Source organism: Plectropomus leopardus, chromosome 7, assembly GCF_008729295.1.
Source record: "Plectropomus leopardus isolate mb chromosome 7, YSFRI_Pleo_2.0, whole genome shotgun sequence".
In the NCBI taxonomy this organism is placed as follows: Eukaryota; Metazoa; Chordata; class Actinopteri; order Perciformes; family Serranidae; genus Plectropomus; species Plectropomus leopardus.
Genome location: NC_056469.1, coordinates 18,061,492 through 18,078,887, shown reverse-complemented (window position 1 = coordinate 18,078,887; position 17,396 = coordinate 18,061,492). Strand labels below are relative to the sequence as shown.

The window sequence follows — 17,396 nt, the reverse complement described above, 5'->3', positions numbered from 1 at the left end:
AAGTACTGCAAATGTCAAGAACTATATATTTAGAATGGAAATGAAGAATGCACCCAAATTCAAAATATTCATCTAATATAGACATCATGTAATATATTCTAATACTATAATTAATTCTGTAAAGGTAACCTTTGCTCCCGTGATGTCATCCAAACATATTATTTTCACTTGATTTTCCATTATGTCATACTCTTCTCTTTCACTGTCCGCTTCCTGAGGTTATTTTTACATTTTTAAAAAATCCTTTCAGAGGGATGGGAATCCCAAGCAAGTCCCCCTTCCGGAAATGACGTAATGTTGTTATTATTCCAGGAAGAGGGCACGGGAAAGCACTGAACTGCGTCAACAATTGTTTTTATCATACCTTCGGATTTCAGCTGCTGATCATCATGGCAACCAGGTATCTCCAAGGCTTATTTTATAAAGATTACTCATATTGCTATTGTTGTTGACAAACCCCCTGTTTAACATGATTTTTTTAGAAGCTAGCTCGAGAGACATAGCTGCTAAGTGTTTACGTTAGCTAACCTTGTCCTCCAGTTGATAGCATGGCTCTCGAGTTAGCTGCTCTCTTTCCCGTTTATGGCGTTATATATTTCTTATCCAGCTCTAATGTGTTTTACTCGTTTATGTTGATATTTTGTATGGCCATCTAAGGAACAGATGGCTCTATGCTCAGCGGGTAACGCGCGATCTCGTCCAGTAAACTATGTAACTAGCGTTAGCTTGCTAACTAGCCGTAAGCTAACTTAGCCTGATATAATCTGTTTTCACATTAGGCCTCGCCTCGTAGCTTGTACTTGTGGGCTGTCAGTTACAGCCTTTAACGTTAACTCTTGCCATATGTTTTATGTAGAAATTGTACATCAGGTTCGGCGATTGCTGTCACGTCAGATGACAACAGTGTTCAATGTTTCCGATCATCATCCGATGATCTGTTTTGACTGTCATAGGCCCAATTACGTAGGACAGAATTATATCAGCTGAGGCCGGAATGGAAGATCCACCCTGAAACAGATCTCACGATAACCATGCGGTGTTTTTATAGCGAATTTATTTTTTTCCCTTTGTTGTCATCTAATTTATCGAGAAAGAGGTGGCGATACTGAAGCTTTATATACCTCAAAATAAAGTGGTCTAAAAGGAAATTAAAATGCATAGTACGTTGATACTGCTTTTAATACTAAATGTAAAGCTATTTTGCCAAACACTCAAATAAAAATAGATGTCACCTACAATGATGAAGTCTTATTGTATGAACTGTAAAGTGTAAAACTAAGTTGTGCTTCATCATCACTGTTATTTTGTTATTACCTTGAAAGGTAACAGCCAGCTCCAAGTACAAAATCCAATAAAATTATAATAATTTTGGAATGACAAAATTCAATTAAGAGTTATTGTTTACATAAATTAATGTATGTACTGAATACCGAGGTATTTTGGGAAAATTTAAGTTAAGTGAGTAAAAATAGTGTTTTCATTTTCAAAACTTAGGAAAGAGAAAGTAAGATAGATAGATAAGAAGTCCAGTACAGTTATCAAGTAATTCTTTTTTTTTTTTTTTTGTAGAAATCAGATATAATCAGATATTTACACCACTGATGATGGGTCTATTTTCCTTTGTGGACCAGCTGTTTCACTTTTGCATTCAAGGAAAAAAGTTATCACTTGAGGACACCTTATCATATAATCCTCTGCATGCCAGTTGGTGCGGTCAGTGTAAATGTGTTTCAGCAATGAATACATGAGCTGAACTGTGCCTATTAAAAGGCCACTGAAAAGAGTAAGTAACTTGTAGTATGCACCAAAACTACTTAGCATATTACAGATAAGTTAAAGTTTTATGGATGTGGCTAAAATACCATAAACCTGTTGCATTGTTTGTCAATCATGTATTGGAACGGAAATGTCGTGATTTGTCCTGTAAACTTGGGTGTCATATTGCCTGCATTTTCAAATTAACATTTTGCTGGTCATATGAGAGCAACTTCCTGGTGGCAAATGTGGAATTTTTCTGAGTTTACATCATCTTTACAAAGACTTTCCGACAGTCCTCAGGGGGGGGGGGGGTCTCATTCACAAACAATATGACTCATGATAGTAATGTTCATGCACTGGTTGACATCCCTTGAACGCTTAATAATAGCTAATAATAATAAATAATAATAATAATAATAATCATAGCTTAACAACTGCCGGTGTTTGAGTCGAATGGGAAACTACAGCAGATTGGGATGGCAAATTGGGTTTGGACTAAAAAAATAATATCCTTGAATAATTATTATATCTGCTATCTGACCATAACAGCAGTGTTATAGAGATATGATTGAAATGGCTTTTGCTGTCTGCTAGACAATTGATAAGATAATATGATATTTTATTCAATAACAATACAGTAATTGTTGGATTCTCAGTGCTGAATAAGTTTTATTCTAAAGAGCTGGTTTGCTTCTTTACCCACTCTGTAGTTGCTATAGTTAATTATCATATATTTTGTCGCTTGTCTCCTTGGGTGTAGCCACTGCTGAGTGATTTATGGAACTGTTCCTGGACGGGACTTTATTAAGCAACAACATGGACACATCAAACTTTGCCCACGTCATCTTCCAGAATGTGGGGAAGAGTTACCTGCCCCATGCTGCACTGGAGTGTCACTATACCCTGACGCAGTTCATCAAACCACATCCAAAGGACTGGGTTGGCATATTCAAGGTAAATATCCCCCTTGAATGTATTAAAAAAGCCTTTGAAATGTAATGGTATGTTCCAATGACTAGAGCAGTGGTTCTCAAGGTTTGTCATGTCAAGGACATCTAAATTTATACAGAGTAGGTCACAGACCCCCATTTGATAAGATTTTGGATGTGAGATATGAACAGGGTTTCCACTCTCATGAAATTCCTGGAACAGTTATGAAATTAGAAAAACAGTTTTCCAGGCCTGGTAATGGTTTGGAATTGATAGAATGTTTTGTGAAAGTTTTGAAAATACACTGTTTTGGCTATTGTTTAACTTACATAAAGTATTGCAGAAACATGAGTAACATTATGCTAAATACGTTGTATCAAATCTGGTGCTGCGCTGCGTGACCATTGGTTTGATCTTCATGTTTTTAATCACCCAAAAAGAAGCATGGCCTTGATGTTTTGCAAAGCAGCCGCAAGTGTCAATCTGCTCTGTTTGTTGCAGGAATGTCTAAGTTATGAAAAAAGATAGGAAGTTTGCTCATTTGCAAACGCCTGGGAAGTGTGTGGTCATAGGCCTACCTGTTTTAAACTACTTAAATAAAGCTGTGGAAAAGGAGTGAAAGATGATGGAAAAATTATGGAAAGGTTTTGAAAATTAACTGATGGAATTCTATAGTTGTCAACAGCTGAGGAGAGAGGGAAACCAATGATCAGAACTTACACCCTGACTCTTATTGGACTCACTTCTATAGTGAATTCAATTGTGAAAATAAACAATTCTCCCATTATTTGGGCCCCCCTGAAACTCCTCATGCACCCCTGGGGGACCTCTGGTTGAGAACCAGTGGACTGGAGCATATCGTGTGGGATATGCTGGGAGGTAAATCTCTAACAACCTATTCTTAGGATTTTTATTCTATTTTTCAGGATTTTTATTTTGTAGAAATTTCAGTACTGAGGTTTTACTAAAAAGGTGGAAACAAGATATTCATTCAGTAGTAAGAAAAACTGAGTGACTGTGAAGTGAAGCTACTGTTGTGTGTATATGGAAAATAAGCTTAGAAGATGGAATAAAGCAGTCTGACCCCTGCACCACACACTTCAGTGTCCCACATGGATCTTGTTATAGGAGTACATTAAATCCAATACAGTGGCTGTAATTTATTTTCACCGCATCGGTAGTGAATCGTGGATGTGCACAGAAGAATATGGCTCTGGGCTCCTCTAGACCAACACGTGTTTTATCTTCCGGAGATGAGATGGAAGCTGGATATAAAACGATACAGATACAAATATCAAACTAATGTCTCTTTCTGTTTGTGTTGCATTTTGCATGAATGTGCTTTTACTGTTAAGAGTCAGGAATATACTTGTATGAAACATTTCCAAGACAAACTGTTGCAGTTTCGCTGAACATGAGAGACTTAAATTGTTCATATCTTTGTAACATAGATGAAAGCCTGATATTTATTCTGTGTTTGAAAGATTTATGGCATTGATTGATATACCTAGTGTGTGCTTATTCATGATATGTTTGTGGATCTGTGAAATGGCTGAAGGTTTTTTGCCAAGTCTTACTGAGGAATGAGGTCATTTTAGGCTACTGGAAAAGGATCCAGTAATGTCTGGAGGCTGTTTAAACACTGGATTCAGCCCTCTGTTGTAGCTGGATGCCACATTATGTTGTGTTTAGCCTCAAGCGAGGCACACATTGGCAATATAGATCTTAAAATTGCTAATTTCTTGAGCCTCTAAAACACAGCTGAGCTGGAAAAGGCTGAGGGCAGGATCGTAAATTGTGTAAATGTTCCTGGCAGTGCTGACAGATGAGATGTTTGGTGCCAGTTTCTTGCGTTTGTATGCATAGAGATGACCTGGATACACTCTGCATCAGTGTTAGCTCCTTAACACACAATTAGTTGCTAATGGCTCCCGGTCAAACAAAGTATATTCTGTCAGAGATTGTTTTGAGTGCTACCAACTTTCGAGGGTTTTTTATCTATTTGATTTTAATATGGAGCATGTCTACTTTAGTGATGTGGTTAGACGGGAAATTTTCCTATTGTTCAGTCATATGAAATGTAACTTGTCAGCACTGCCATCACTAATTTGGTTCAAGCTATTCCAAGTTTGAAGAATTATGACTACACGGACAATTTTTCCCACATTTTTTAAAATGCTCTTACACGTCAACCTAAAATAATTTACACATCTTTAAATTATACACTTTAACATGGCAAGTCAAACAAACTCAATAAGCTATTGGTGATAAATAAATGGGAGACAGGTTCTTGTTTGCACAGGGACAAAAGCAGCCTGTGGCCCTTTTGATGTAGGAACATTTAACATTTGCAAGCTGTTCTGAGCTCCATGGAGGAATGTTGTTGGGACAGGTTGTCACAGTGGCCTAGGAGAAAGCAAGCACTGCTTTATAATTAACCTGTCTTCGAGCACAACCTCTCTGTGTGATTCATGAACAACCCGCTCCCTGAATTTATACAGTCAGACTGGCACATAGACAGTACATTACCTCCTGCAGCAACATTGCCAGCGGCTTCTGTCAGCTTTCTTGCAGTGGTATGACTGTGCTGGAATGCTGGTGAAATTCATGTGTAATCTAAAATACATTGGTACCCTGTATGGCCACATTACTTCACATCACTTGTATATTTGTAGATTTTACTCTTGCAGTTTTGAATGTGTTACCACGTCATTCAGCAGTCCAGTTTTTATGGTGGCTCTACATCTCTACATCCTCTCCTCTTATTTATACACACTGCAGACCAGTCTGTTGGAAGTGAAAGAGTTCCTCTCAGAGTTTTCAGCCACCACCACCTCTGCGGCTCTAATGAGTGGACTGGTACAGGCTAGCCTTCAGTAATGACACTCTCTAACTAGGTGCATGTTTTAATTGCTTCCTGTTCTTTACTGCTGGAGGCCGGAGCTGCACTGGCAACAATTGGGGGGTTTTGGAGCACCGTGGCTTTCTATCTCTGGCTCTGATGAACACTCACAGTATTGTAGCTGTAGGCTGTTTGTACACAGGTGAGAAAAAAGCCCAGATTGTGAAAAAAAGCCCGTATACATCAAAGCAACATCTGCAGCAGTATATATTAAAGCAAGATTGGTTTGCATGAATATTTAAAATGTAATTTGAGCACATCTTTTAAGACTTAATCTATGTTCAGTGGCAGAGGCTGGTGTAATAGACTGGTTTGGCTGGGCTTGTTATGGATGCTCGTGTGTGCCTGAGTGTGCACACCGAGAGCCAGCCAGCTCGATGTGACTCTGATTTTGTTTGACAGTTTTATGGCACCGGGCTTAAGTTATGGATGTATTTTCTGTACTCCCCCCTCATCAGCCATCAGTTAACAACACATAAAATACGTATAATTACATTTTGGTTTTCATTTTCAAGTCACCTATGTATAAAATTTTCACCTATTTTCCTCTTCCTGTTGGAAGTGAGTTGTAGCTACATTTCCACAAGGGCTGGCCCACATGCATGTGGTGACCAGGAGTTTCAGCGGTTTGCAGAAATGGTGATTTTTCTGGTGAGAAAAAACAGTCACAGTAGACATGGTCTTACGCTATCATCCCAGCATGGATTTAAAAAAAAAAACCTTGATGACTGTAATAAACCACACTGAGATATTTTGGAAGAGTGCGGATTCTAGGAAGCCTCCTTGTTAATCCTCCATTGTTATTATCTTACACTGATGTGGTGAGAGTGTCTGGATGAATGGATTCCCCACAATGTCTCACAGGTTGGTTGGAGCACAGCAAGGGACTATTACACATTCTTGTGGTCGCCTCTGCCTGAGAACTATGTGGAAGGCACCGCAGTCAACCGAACAGTGGTCTTTCAGGGTAAGATCATACCATAGTTTTATATAACTTTGACACCTTTTAATAACTGCATATGAGAAGGCTGCTCAGAGGATTGTTAAAACTTTAATACTGAGCCAGTGGGTAGAGTTAAATGAGAACATTTCCCCACAGATCTTTGTTCTAGTGTTAAAGATTTCAGTTTATGTGTTTTTTAAAATCTTAATACTAGTTTTTATAAGGTAATGGTGAGTGACATGAGTAAGAGAGAGACATGGCTTATTTGCTTTTCAAATTCAACCCCACAACATCACAGATGCCCAGTCCATGATCCAGATCATGGAACTGCTGCAATATAACAGTTTCTGTGCTTTTTTTAAAGTTATGCAAACACTTACCAAAAAATTGTAACTGAACATTTTGCAATAACTTTGGAACAAGTGTGCTGTTTAAGAGCACCTAAGGACTGAGGGGTGTTTAGGGTAGTGGAAGAATAACTTTTGCTTCACTTCTCTGTACTGCTGTGCACCGAGCTCACTGACTGGTTGTCATTTTTCTCCAGGATATTATGTGCCCAATGACGATGCCGAGTTCTACCAGTTCTGTTATGTGACCCACAAAGGGGAGATCAGGGGAGCCAGCACCCCATTCCAGTTTCGTGCCAACAGCCCCTCAGAGGACGAGCTGCTGACTGTGGAGGATGAATGCAACTCTGACATCCTGGTGGTCACCACAAAGGCAGGCTTCCTTGAGGTATAATATGCAAGTTCATATTAATTTGATAAAGGCCAGTGGATCATGTACTGTGGTGAATAGCATTATATGCTATTTGAGCATGGTGGTGTAATTTGTTATAGGATTGGTCAAAAAGGAGAAAATAAAATATCACAATATTTTTGACCATATACCTTGATATCAGTATTGTGATGATAATGTTGGTCTGACTATCGATGGTTTCACAAAATATTTACAGTTAGATTTTGATAAATCATAAATAATGTGGATATAATGATTAAGTGGTTAAGGCAAATAACAGAAGAGCCAGAGCAGAAAATGGCATCACTTTACTGTAAAGCAGCCTTTAAATCCAGGAAAAGACAACACTTTTGTTATTATCATACCCACAATCTGAGACAATATCTAGTCTTCTATCATGATATTGATGTATAGCCCAGTCCTACATTGTTAGTGAAGTGAATTATTATGTGAAAGGCCCGAACATTTTAAAAAGTTTATCTTTCTGTGCAGCAAAAGATGGAGGAAGCTCAGAGAGAGAAAGAGGAGCTGGTCAAAAACATCGCCCTCCTGCAGCAGGAGAAGGAGCAGGTGGAAGCTGAGAAGGAGAGCCTGCAGAAAGAGTGCGAGCAGGAGAAAGAAACCTGTGCCCAACTGAGAAGAGAGAGCCAAGTAAGCTGAGAATGGACTAAGTCATTTTTTGAAGGCAGGAGTGCCAGCAGTGAGGAGTGGAGACAAATATTTGTTGCTCTTGTAAAACTTTTGTCAGTAAAGCAAATACTCTTTTTGCCTTTTCTGTTGTTTAGTATAGCTGTTCTTGGTTGTTGATTTAGCAGCTCATGCTGCTAAATGTGCTAAATTATATGATTGATGCTCTTTTGTAGTTCTTGTAGTTATTCCAAACACTTGTTACTTTTGGCCAAACAGTCTCTTAGCACCCCCTAGTGAAAGACTGCAGACATGCAGAGCAATCCAAACTCGTGATCCAATAAAAGAGTAAATCACACTCTGACAGATATGAATGTCTATATTATCAAAGTTGTAATTTCATTTTTTATAGTATAACATTAAGTCTTAAAAGTAGTGTCAGTAATAATTCATACGACTGTCCTCTGTTGTTAATCTGCTGCTTTTATAACAGCTTTCAGATGAAAACATGATTACAGATTTTGTGGCTGTTAATTTTATGACCATACTTTTATATGATTTTTTATATGGTGTGAATATAAAGATTCCAAAATTCTGCTCATAAACAAACTGTAAAAAAAAAATCCCATTGCTTTTTTGATGTCATCTTTTATATTTGAAAACTCTGAACTGAGGCCTAATGTTCATTTAGATTTAGGCAAAGACAATAAACTTTTTATGCTTTGCACTCGTTTTCCACAAGCATAGAGTCAAAGACTTTAACCCGTCTAGATTTATGTAGGCCTCTGCACAAATTGTATTTGTTATCTTTTTTTTTTTAATATGAATGATAAGATAATTAAATAATTCATTTGATCATGCACATTATAAAACTGAAGCATTTTTTCCCCATACTATATTTATTCTTTGGCCTTATTGAGATTTATTGCACTTGTTTTTAACATTACATTTTATTGTCTCCCAGGAAGCACAGAATTCTTCCCAGGCTCTGCAAGAGGAGAAAGAGGAGGTAAAGAGGAGGCTTGAGGAGGCGACAGCCAGAGTTATACAGTTGGAGGAGGATCTGATTGGAGTTACCCAGAAGGGCCTACAGAAGGAAACTGAGCTGGACAGGTGAGTTTGGGATGGTGGGACTTTTGCAGATTCACTGAATTGCTGGTTTTGGTTACATGCATCTCCTGTTTTGTCCATAACCTACTGCTAAGTCAAGAAGGCTTTACTTTTTCATATTGCAGCCCTTTTTGCCTGTGAGTAGTGCATGAAAACAGCGTAAACCATAGACCATAATCTATGGTCACTTTTCAGTTATTCCAATCACTGAATGTGATGAGTTATGCAATTGGTGACTAAACATTTTTATTACCTTTTCTTCAGTCTCAAGGATAGAGTGAAGAAAATTACATCAGAGAAGGAGGCACTTGAATCTCATCTCAAGAATGAGAAAGATGAGAAGGAACTCTACAAGGTAATTCACGTTAAGTTAAATAATAAAATAAGAATGTCATGTTTCAAGTAGGTAGCAGATGGGTACTTTCATATATTTATTATGTCTGTTGGGTTTGCTTAGCAGTGTATCAGTTGACTGCTTTGTTACTGACAGTTTTACAATCTGTGCAATTAACAATATTTTTTATATTAGATCCCCCGTAATTGGATGTCCAGTTCATTTACTTTTCCTGTTTCTGTTTTTCATGTTTTACTACCGTGATTATTCTGTATACTCTTGCCCTAACATTTAGTCCAAACAGGGCATGCCTTATTCTGGTCCGTCTGGCGTTTCTGGGTCTTTGTTGTGGTCGGCACCGCACAGGAACTGGGAGTGCCACATACTGTAGTGTCGCCATGGAAATGAAGCCAAAAGCCCATACCCAGTTTAACTTGCGCCATCACACTGGCGCTGTTGCACGAGGAAAACTTTATGGGCCTATTTCAATCTCTGTTTTATAATTGAGGTCATGCAACATTTATTTTAATAGTCATATGCTCTTTGGAACATGATTGTGATCGGTGTTGTATAAATGAGGCAAACGCCAAGGACTCTATGTTTTATAACTTCTCTCGTGTTTTATAACTTCTTCTGTGTGTGTTTGTGTGCGTGTGTTTACATACTAGATTCACCTGAAAAACCGGGAGCTGGAGAACACGAAGCTGAGCGCAGAGCTGCAGATGCTGAAGTCTGTGGATGTGAACAAGGAAAATACCATCGCCCAGTTTAAAGAGGAGGTGGGCCGTCTGCAGGCGTGCCTCACTGAGAAGGAGAAACAGTACAGAGAGATCCTGGCCAAAGTTCCCCCCTTGGTACAAATAATTTTCAATTTAAAAAAAAGTCCCAAAACCTTTGTAGTTTGATCATATACAGTATTTAACTTAATGCTTAATTAATAATACCGATAACATAAGAATGAGTAATAATTATAATAATAAAAAAAATTTAAACAATAGCAATAATGACTAATTTATAGTGAGCTTCTGGAAATGAAAAACCTTGCCCTAACACAGGTTTGTTTTTGGCAGGGAGATATAAAGGCCCTGAAGGAGCAGCTGCGCCAGAAGGAAGAGCAGCTCCAGGCCAACCAGCAGCAGTCCGCCTTGTTAGCAGCTGAGCTAAGGGATGCCTCCAGTGCCCGCGACCGTACCATGTCTGAACTCTACCACATGAAGCTGGAGGCTGATGCTCTTCGCCAGGCCAAAGCTGAAGCTCAGGCGCAGTGTGTCCGCCTGGAGCGCTTGGTAGAGCAGATGAAGGCAGAGGCCAAGAAGGAAGCTGTAAGGATGATAATCAGTCTGCTAACAGGCTTAAATGATTTATTAAATGAAACATGAATTATATTATTATGTGTGTTTAATATAATGATAGGCAGAAGGTAGATGATAACAGTGTGCACAACCTATAGTATTCTAACAATTTTTATTTTTTTCATGAAAATACAATCCCTTAATGCCTTAAAATGGCTTCAATGTGACCCTACAACTTTGCCTCACTTAATATGCGCGGATCTACTGTTTGCAAATGAGCTCCCGCCTCTATTTCTGCTAGTCGCTCACCTGTAGCTCGAGTATAACTGATCACCTTTAACTCTGCTCATTGCTCTCTTTGGAAACAGAAACAGAAAAGAAACAATAACAGATAACATGAGCTTTGTTATCACACAGCCAATAACGTGCTGCTTACGTTAAATAAACATAGTTCCATATCACCAGCTCTGACAAGTTGAAGTGGAAGTGAAACTTGGCTTGAAAATACAGGTACAGTTTCTTTAGTGAGTGCTTATTCTTTTCTGGAGCACAAGTTTCTTGTGTTAAGTTGAAATCCCTGTCCGTGTGATGGGGAGGAGGGGGAGGTTGCAGAGCTTTCAGCCCGACCCGGCGAGGATGGTTTTTAGTCCGTTCAGACCTGCCACTCTGGCTCTGCCTCCTCTTTCTTTCTTTTCTATTACTGCTCTCTGGCCTTTATATTTAAGTCATAACTGCTGATCAGTGACCTGAGGATCTTCATTGAGTGCTTATCCTTTTATGGAGCACAAGTTTCTTGTGTTTTAGCTGAATTCAGGATTGGTTCATTGGGTTTGTGATGTATGAAAACCTTGGCTTTCTAAATATGTGTTTTTGAGACATACATTGGTACACTGTAGTTCAAAGGCAGAAATGCTCAGCCATGGTAATAACTTATTGTTTTGTAAATGGTATGTTTGAGCATATAAAAGACAGCATATGGACATGTTAACAAGGTTAAAAATGTGATTTTATCTTGAGGGGGTCAATAAAAGTAGAATTCAGAATTTTGATAAGAATATTTAATAATGTTTGCAAATATTTTACTACAGAACAAGTACATTAAAAGATGATAAATTATAATAATACTGTATGTTAACGTCCATCCATATACGCCGTGTTTTGCTGAAGACAGTGGGAATGTAACTTCAGAAGAATAATAATGAAAACAGAAACTATAATCAATCAGAATCACCATTAATAGGGGGTTCCTCTTTGTTGGTTTAACTTTACAGGGATCTTTGCAGTTAGCCCATTCCTGCGTTAAATGTCTAATCTCTTTTTCTGTCATGTCTGTCATCAGCAGGCCAAAGCAGAAGAAGAGGCTGCTGCAGACCCAGCTGTTCTAGCAGAGCTGCAGAGAGAGGTTGAGGACCTGAAGCTGCGGCTGCACATGGCTGCAGAACACTACAAGGAGAAGTATAAGGAATGTCAGCGACTGCAAAAACAAGTGCTTCGATTCTCTGATCAGCAAGGGGTAGGTCCCACCACACACTGACAGACATAATGTATACTGAATTTACATGAGATATCTGTAACACAGTGTCAACATTTCACATCCTATTAAATGCCCTGAAGTGAAAGCTTCTTTGACCACTCTTGTTAGCCTTTGTTGCTAATATCTGGACTGGAATGAATTTTACTCTGAGATTCAACTTCGTCAGCATTCAGTGAGCTTGTTCAAGACATTAACACATGCAGCGTGTAATGTATTTTTGCAAAATAAAATTGTGTCATGTTGTAACTGCTTTCAGTGGCAGTGCCATGCTAATTTTTTGTCCACAGATCCTGTGTGCATCAATTTACTGTTTTTTTTAGTTGTTTCTGTCTTTTAGTTGCATTAAGAGCTCATTTTCAACACTTGTTTTTTTCTGTCTGTAGGATCTGAAGAGAAGCTCAGCACAAGAGGCCTCAACAATCCCTGCATCAGTGAGTCCAGATACATCAGTGCCAGGTATGTCATATTTCACTGTGCCAAAGTGTAAGTCATGGAATGAATAATTACATTTAAACTGCTGTCATGCCTTGCCAAGCTGTCTGACTTGCCTTCATTGTCTTCACAGGGAGTCCAGGTTCTGCTGATCCAATGCTGGAGGCCATCATCCAGGAGAAGCTCAAAGGCATCAGCAGAGAGGCATCCGACAGGAATGACAAGTACAGGAAATGCAAGCAAATGCTGGTGGTAAGAAACATATTGCGTCCTTTTAGTGGTCATTCGTCCCCAAATTAGATGTTAAAAACCTGTTGTAAAATTCTCATGTTCTCCAAATGTGTTATACAGTTTGAGCTCTCTGCATTGTAAGATAGAGGAATATGATAAAAAGAGACTTGGTTAATATCTGGCTGCTCTTCAGGAGGAGAAGGAACGTAGCTGCATGTTTGCTGATGAGCTGGCCAAGATGGAGGTGAAATTTAAGGAACAACTGAAGATGAATGAGAACATGAAACTGCAGTTGGCAGCAGAGGAAGATCGCTACAAGGTCAGTTCATCCTGTAGGCAGTTCGCAGTACAGATACTTAGCACTGCGGTCAGGCCATTCACTGCCAGTGATACTCTACTAGTCTGTCTTTGGACACTTAGTGTGTTTTTACCGCTGGGTATGGCTGGTCTAACTCAGGAATGGGGCCTTTGATGCTATCTCTCCCCTTGAACACAGCCGCTCTGACAGTGTTGTTTATGAGCAGGCCTATCTGTGAGACGACATTTTACTGCTGTTTATGTCAGACTCTGGAGACAAGCGAAGCTTGGCTCTGAAGAATCATCTCCAGTTGCCTGGCTAATGCTGTGCTTGGCTCAGGTCAGGCGGATATTTGCGTAGTGTCTCAGAGGAATTCAAACAGGTTGTTTTTCTTTGAGCAGCATTGTACATAAATCAGTCCTCTGCAAAGGGAAGCCTTTTATGGCTATGATCAATTAATGTCACATACTGAGGCCAGAGAGTATTTCAGTGATGCAGTTTTCAATCAGCAGCACATGTCAGATGTTTGAGAATTGAATGTTTCTTTTCATTCTTCTGTGTTTGTGTCTTTTGTTTACTTCAGAGCCAGGTTGCCGAGAAGGGACGGGAGCTGAAGGAGCTGAAGGACACACTAGCACTTGTTGTAAAGGAGAAGGAAAAAGTGGAGGGGGTTAGTGGCAGCTTTCATTTTCTTTTTTTATGGACTTCTTCCACTCTAAAAATTCCATGAGAAGTGCCATTCCCCTGCCATTTTCCCTCTCCCAATCTGCTCCGTGTTTAATATGCCTCTAATTGTAGAAGCAGAGTAAATGAGTTCTTATTTTCCATTTCATTACTTTGGACCACAGCAAGGTCCTCACTGACCTAAAATATTGCTTCGAGGTAATGCTGTTACAGCTAAGAGGAGCAGAATGGCCCAATTTGAGGTTTAGACTGTAAATTAAATTGGCGTCTGCAACTAACATCAATAAAATACAGCGTCACAATCCCTTTGAAAATGAGAAGAGTTTCTTTTTTAATGAAGGCACTAATTAAACTGTTTGTGTGAGTGAGAGAAAAAACAAGAACTCATAGCTCAGGAGTCATAGCTCATAGCTCTGCTGTGTGGTTGCGAGCAGTAATGTAAATACTTTCCCGGACAGACTGGGAGGCAGATATTTAGCTCTTGAGAAAAAATTTAAAATTTTGACACTGGTCTTTGTTGTTGTGAGAATGTTTTAAAATTCTGCTGATTCCTGCCCAGGAGCTCCAGAAGGGCAGCAGCAGCAGGAAGGGAGATCAGGGGGCCAGCGAGAAAACCAGCTTGGAGAGTCTCCAGTCCAGTGTGCCTTTATTCCTGCAGTACCCTGTCCCTTACACCCAGGATGCCCCCACCCCCCTGCTGGTCTCTCAGAGTCCCAGCAAGCTGCATTTTGGGAACCCTTACTCCATCTCAGACTCAAAAGGTTAGAGATAGATAGAAGATAGATTCAGACAGACTAATTGCTGAAATGGTTCACTTGTTTTTACAGCATTTATGTTTCTGAATTCCTTCCCTGCAGATGAGGAAGATGAGGAATTTTCAGATGACCAGCTGCTGAGGTTGCCCCCTGTGGGCCCACCCTCCTGGGACAGCAATGTGGTGTGCATCCAACCCACCCGCAACCACAGCCGGCCAGAGGGCCATGAGGAGCCAGAGGAAAAGCAAAACAACAACAATGTAAGCCTCTCTAAGTCTTCCGGCAGTTTTCTCTCCCATGTGCCGTTAAATACTTAAGATAGATTTCTTTTTCTCCTTTGTTTTAAAGCTGGGGTTGGCAGTTTTTCATAAGGGCAAAAAAAACTCAAGAATTTGAAGATACAGCCCTGCTGCTCTCCCCTCCCACCAGACGAGCACGGGCAAATGCATGAGCTTCATACAGTAACCTGTATGAGTGCTACGCATTCATTACAATAACCTCGATCATGATTGTGATCCTAATGCTGTTACATTACGGCAGTTTCATGAGAATTATCATCCTTTTTTCTTTGCAGACTTGTGGGTGTGTTTTCGAACTACTGTTTGATACATAAACATGAACTTGAATTAGCCTCAGCTGTGAGTCTTTCGATACCGTTAGCAAAAGTCTAAACTATGGACCTTTTTGACAGCATACATTTTGACTTGTCATAGTAGGAAAGGCACAGGTGAAACTGATAATATAAAGGATGGCGCAGTTCCATTAAGTGTGCCAGTGAGCTATTCTAGTGAGCCAGCATGAACAATACAAGGACCTCCCCTAAATAGAATGTATATGTCATTAATGTTAATAAATACACCTGTGCTTTTCGTAAAATAACGTGTCAAAATGTCTGCCATGAAAAAGGTCTATCAGCAACATTTTCTCTCCATTTCCAAAATGCTTCTCCAATAATGACATGTTTTGTTTCATTCATGGTCAGATTCTCTGTAAGACTCTTTTTGATAAGTCCATCTCTCCTTTTTTTGGTTGTTTTGCAATGTGGGAAGTTGTTGACAGTGGTAGAAGAGCAAGTTTTTCTGCAGAATTTCCTGCCATTGAGTGGCGGTTTCAACGAAGGGATGTGCACTGCTTTTTTAAACATCTGATAGGAATGCCCTCTCTCTGAAATCAATTTTCTAAAGCCTGAAAACAGAGGTCAGAGGAGGTGCAGAAGTCTAGTTTTCTCTCAGTCCACTTGAATGACAACCGACTTAAAGATTATTGAGGCAGTATTGACCACTGACGCTAAAATAAAAACTGCCTACCCCAGCTTTAAGATATTCACAAATGCTCACAATTGAAGAACGTTCTCTCTCAGGGTAATACCAATGAACAGCCCGCAGCAACTGAAACTCACAGCCGATTTGTGAACGATGGACAAACTGCCTTCTGCTTTGATCCAAGGTAACACACCCTCACATGCTCCAACTCTCATAAATGCCATCTGAGTTTGCTGCGGCCTACATTTTCTAAACCTGTGCATTGTAACATGTGTAAAGTGTTTGCTCTGCTGCACAGCCCCCTTTTGTTGGTATTAGTCAAGCAGCGGGCCACCCACATCGCATCACACAGATGCTCTTTATTAGCCTGTGCTCCTGGTTTGCCCACATCATCACTACACTGCTTATTAACATGCGTTTTCTCTCCCTGCCGTTCTCCTCTTCCGTCCTCTCCCGGTACGCAGCATGGACATGAAGCGATGTCCACTGTGTGAGGTCATCTTCCCACCCAACTATGACCAGAGCAAGTTTGAGGAGCATGTGGAGAGCCACTGGAAAATCTGCCCCATGTGCAGCGAGCAGTTCCCGCTGGACTGCGACCAGAAGGTGTTTGAGAATCACGTGCTCACTCACTTCGATGGCCACCAGCTCAACTTTGACTAGAGAAACAGAATATCAGCACATCCGGTCTGCCTACTTCCTGTCGCCACTGAAATAAATCACTCTGCACTCTTTTCTGCATGTAATGGTGTGAAGATCCACTCTTTAGGACTATACTGACTTTCGCTTTGTTACTTCAACTTAGAGAAACACTTTGAAGTGATGTGACATTTTGAAATGACATTCTAATTCAGTGTATATGGCAGGGCTACATTTTTTATAGGTGAAAATTTTCCCTTCATTTGGATTTTAAGAATGATTTAGGGGGATAAGACTGTTGTGCATATAAACACTGACTTTAAATGGACTCTGCTCACACAGATCTGTCAGAGTACTGGATGTAACGAATCAGGGAAAGAGATAAGTGTTTACCAAACTTACATTTAAAACATCTAACCAAATGGTTCCCCCCTTAAACATCACTGTACAAGTCATTTACTCATTCTTTATAGAAAGCAGCCTTGGTGCAATATATGCAGTCAGGGAGAATCTTCAGTGATTACCTTCAGACATGATTATACAGTATATCATCAGATCATCTATTTTAGAATAATTAAAGCCAATGATATCGTGAAAGCCTTGATACTTTGTGTATGATATAGATTTGTTTCATGTTAGGTTTCCTTTGTTTTCAGTTTAAATATTTAATTGGGTTTTTGTGTCAGACTCCTTTAAAATCATCATATCATCAGCTAATCAATGCATGCTGAGCTTCTGTTGATTTCCTTCTTTATGTTCCCTTTTACAGTAATAAGTTATTTTATTCATAGAAATGTTTCATTTGTTCAGTGAGATTCATGTATCTAATATGAACTAATAAAGTCTGTTTGAATCTGAATCATGGTAATTTGCAGTTAATAACACAAGAGTCCTTAGGCACACATCAGAGGAATTTTTATTCTAAAT

General features: G+C 39.5%; 1 protein-coding gene across 2 annotated transcripts; it reads left to right on the top strand.

The window, feature by feature from the left end:
* Positions 1-305: 305 nt before the first annotated feature.
* On the top strand, positions 306-17,328 carry tax1bp1b (Tax1 (human T-cell leukemia virus type I) binding protein 1b). Of its 2 annotated transcripts, none has more exons than XM_042489650.1 (18): positions 306-400; positions 2,519-2,712; positions 6,455-6,557; positions 7,078-7,268; positions 7,764-7,922; positions 8,863-9,011; positions 9,273-9,363; positions 10,011-10,196; positions 10,413-10,664; positions 11,977-12,147; positions 12,552-12,624; positions 12,734-12,852; positions 13,025-13,150; positions 13,713-13,799; positions 14,373-14,574; positions 14,671-14,828; positions 15,929-16,014; positions 16,295-17,328. In XM_042489650.1, exons 2-18 carry the CDS (start codon positions 2,536-2,538, stop codon positions 16,491-16,493), a joined length of 2,529 nt encoding a protein of 842 aa, XP_042345584.1. In that variant the 5' UTR covers positions 306-400; positions 2,519-2,535; the 3' UTR covers positions 16,494-17,328. The 2 variants fall into 2 exon arrangements, with proteins under 2 accessions (XP_042345584.1, XP_042345583.1); XM_042489649.1 differs by having other exon boundaries at positions 11,974-12,147.
* The last annotated feature ends 68 nt before the right edge of the window (positions 17,329-17,396 follow it).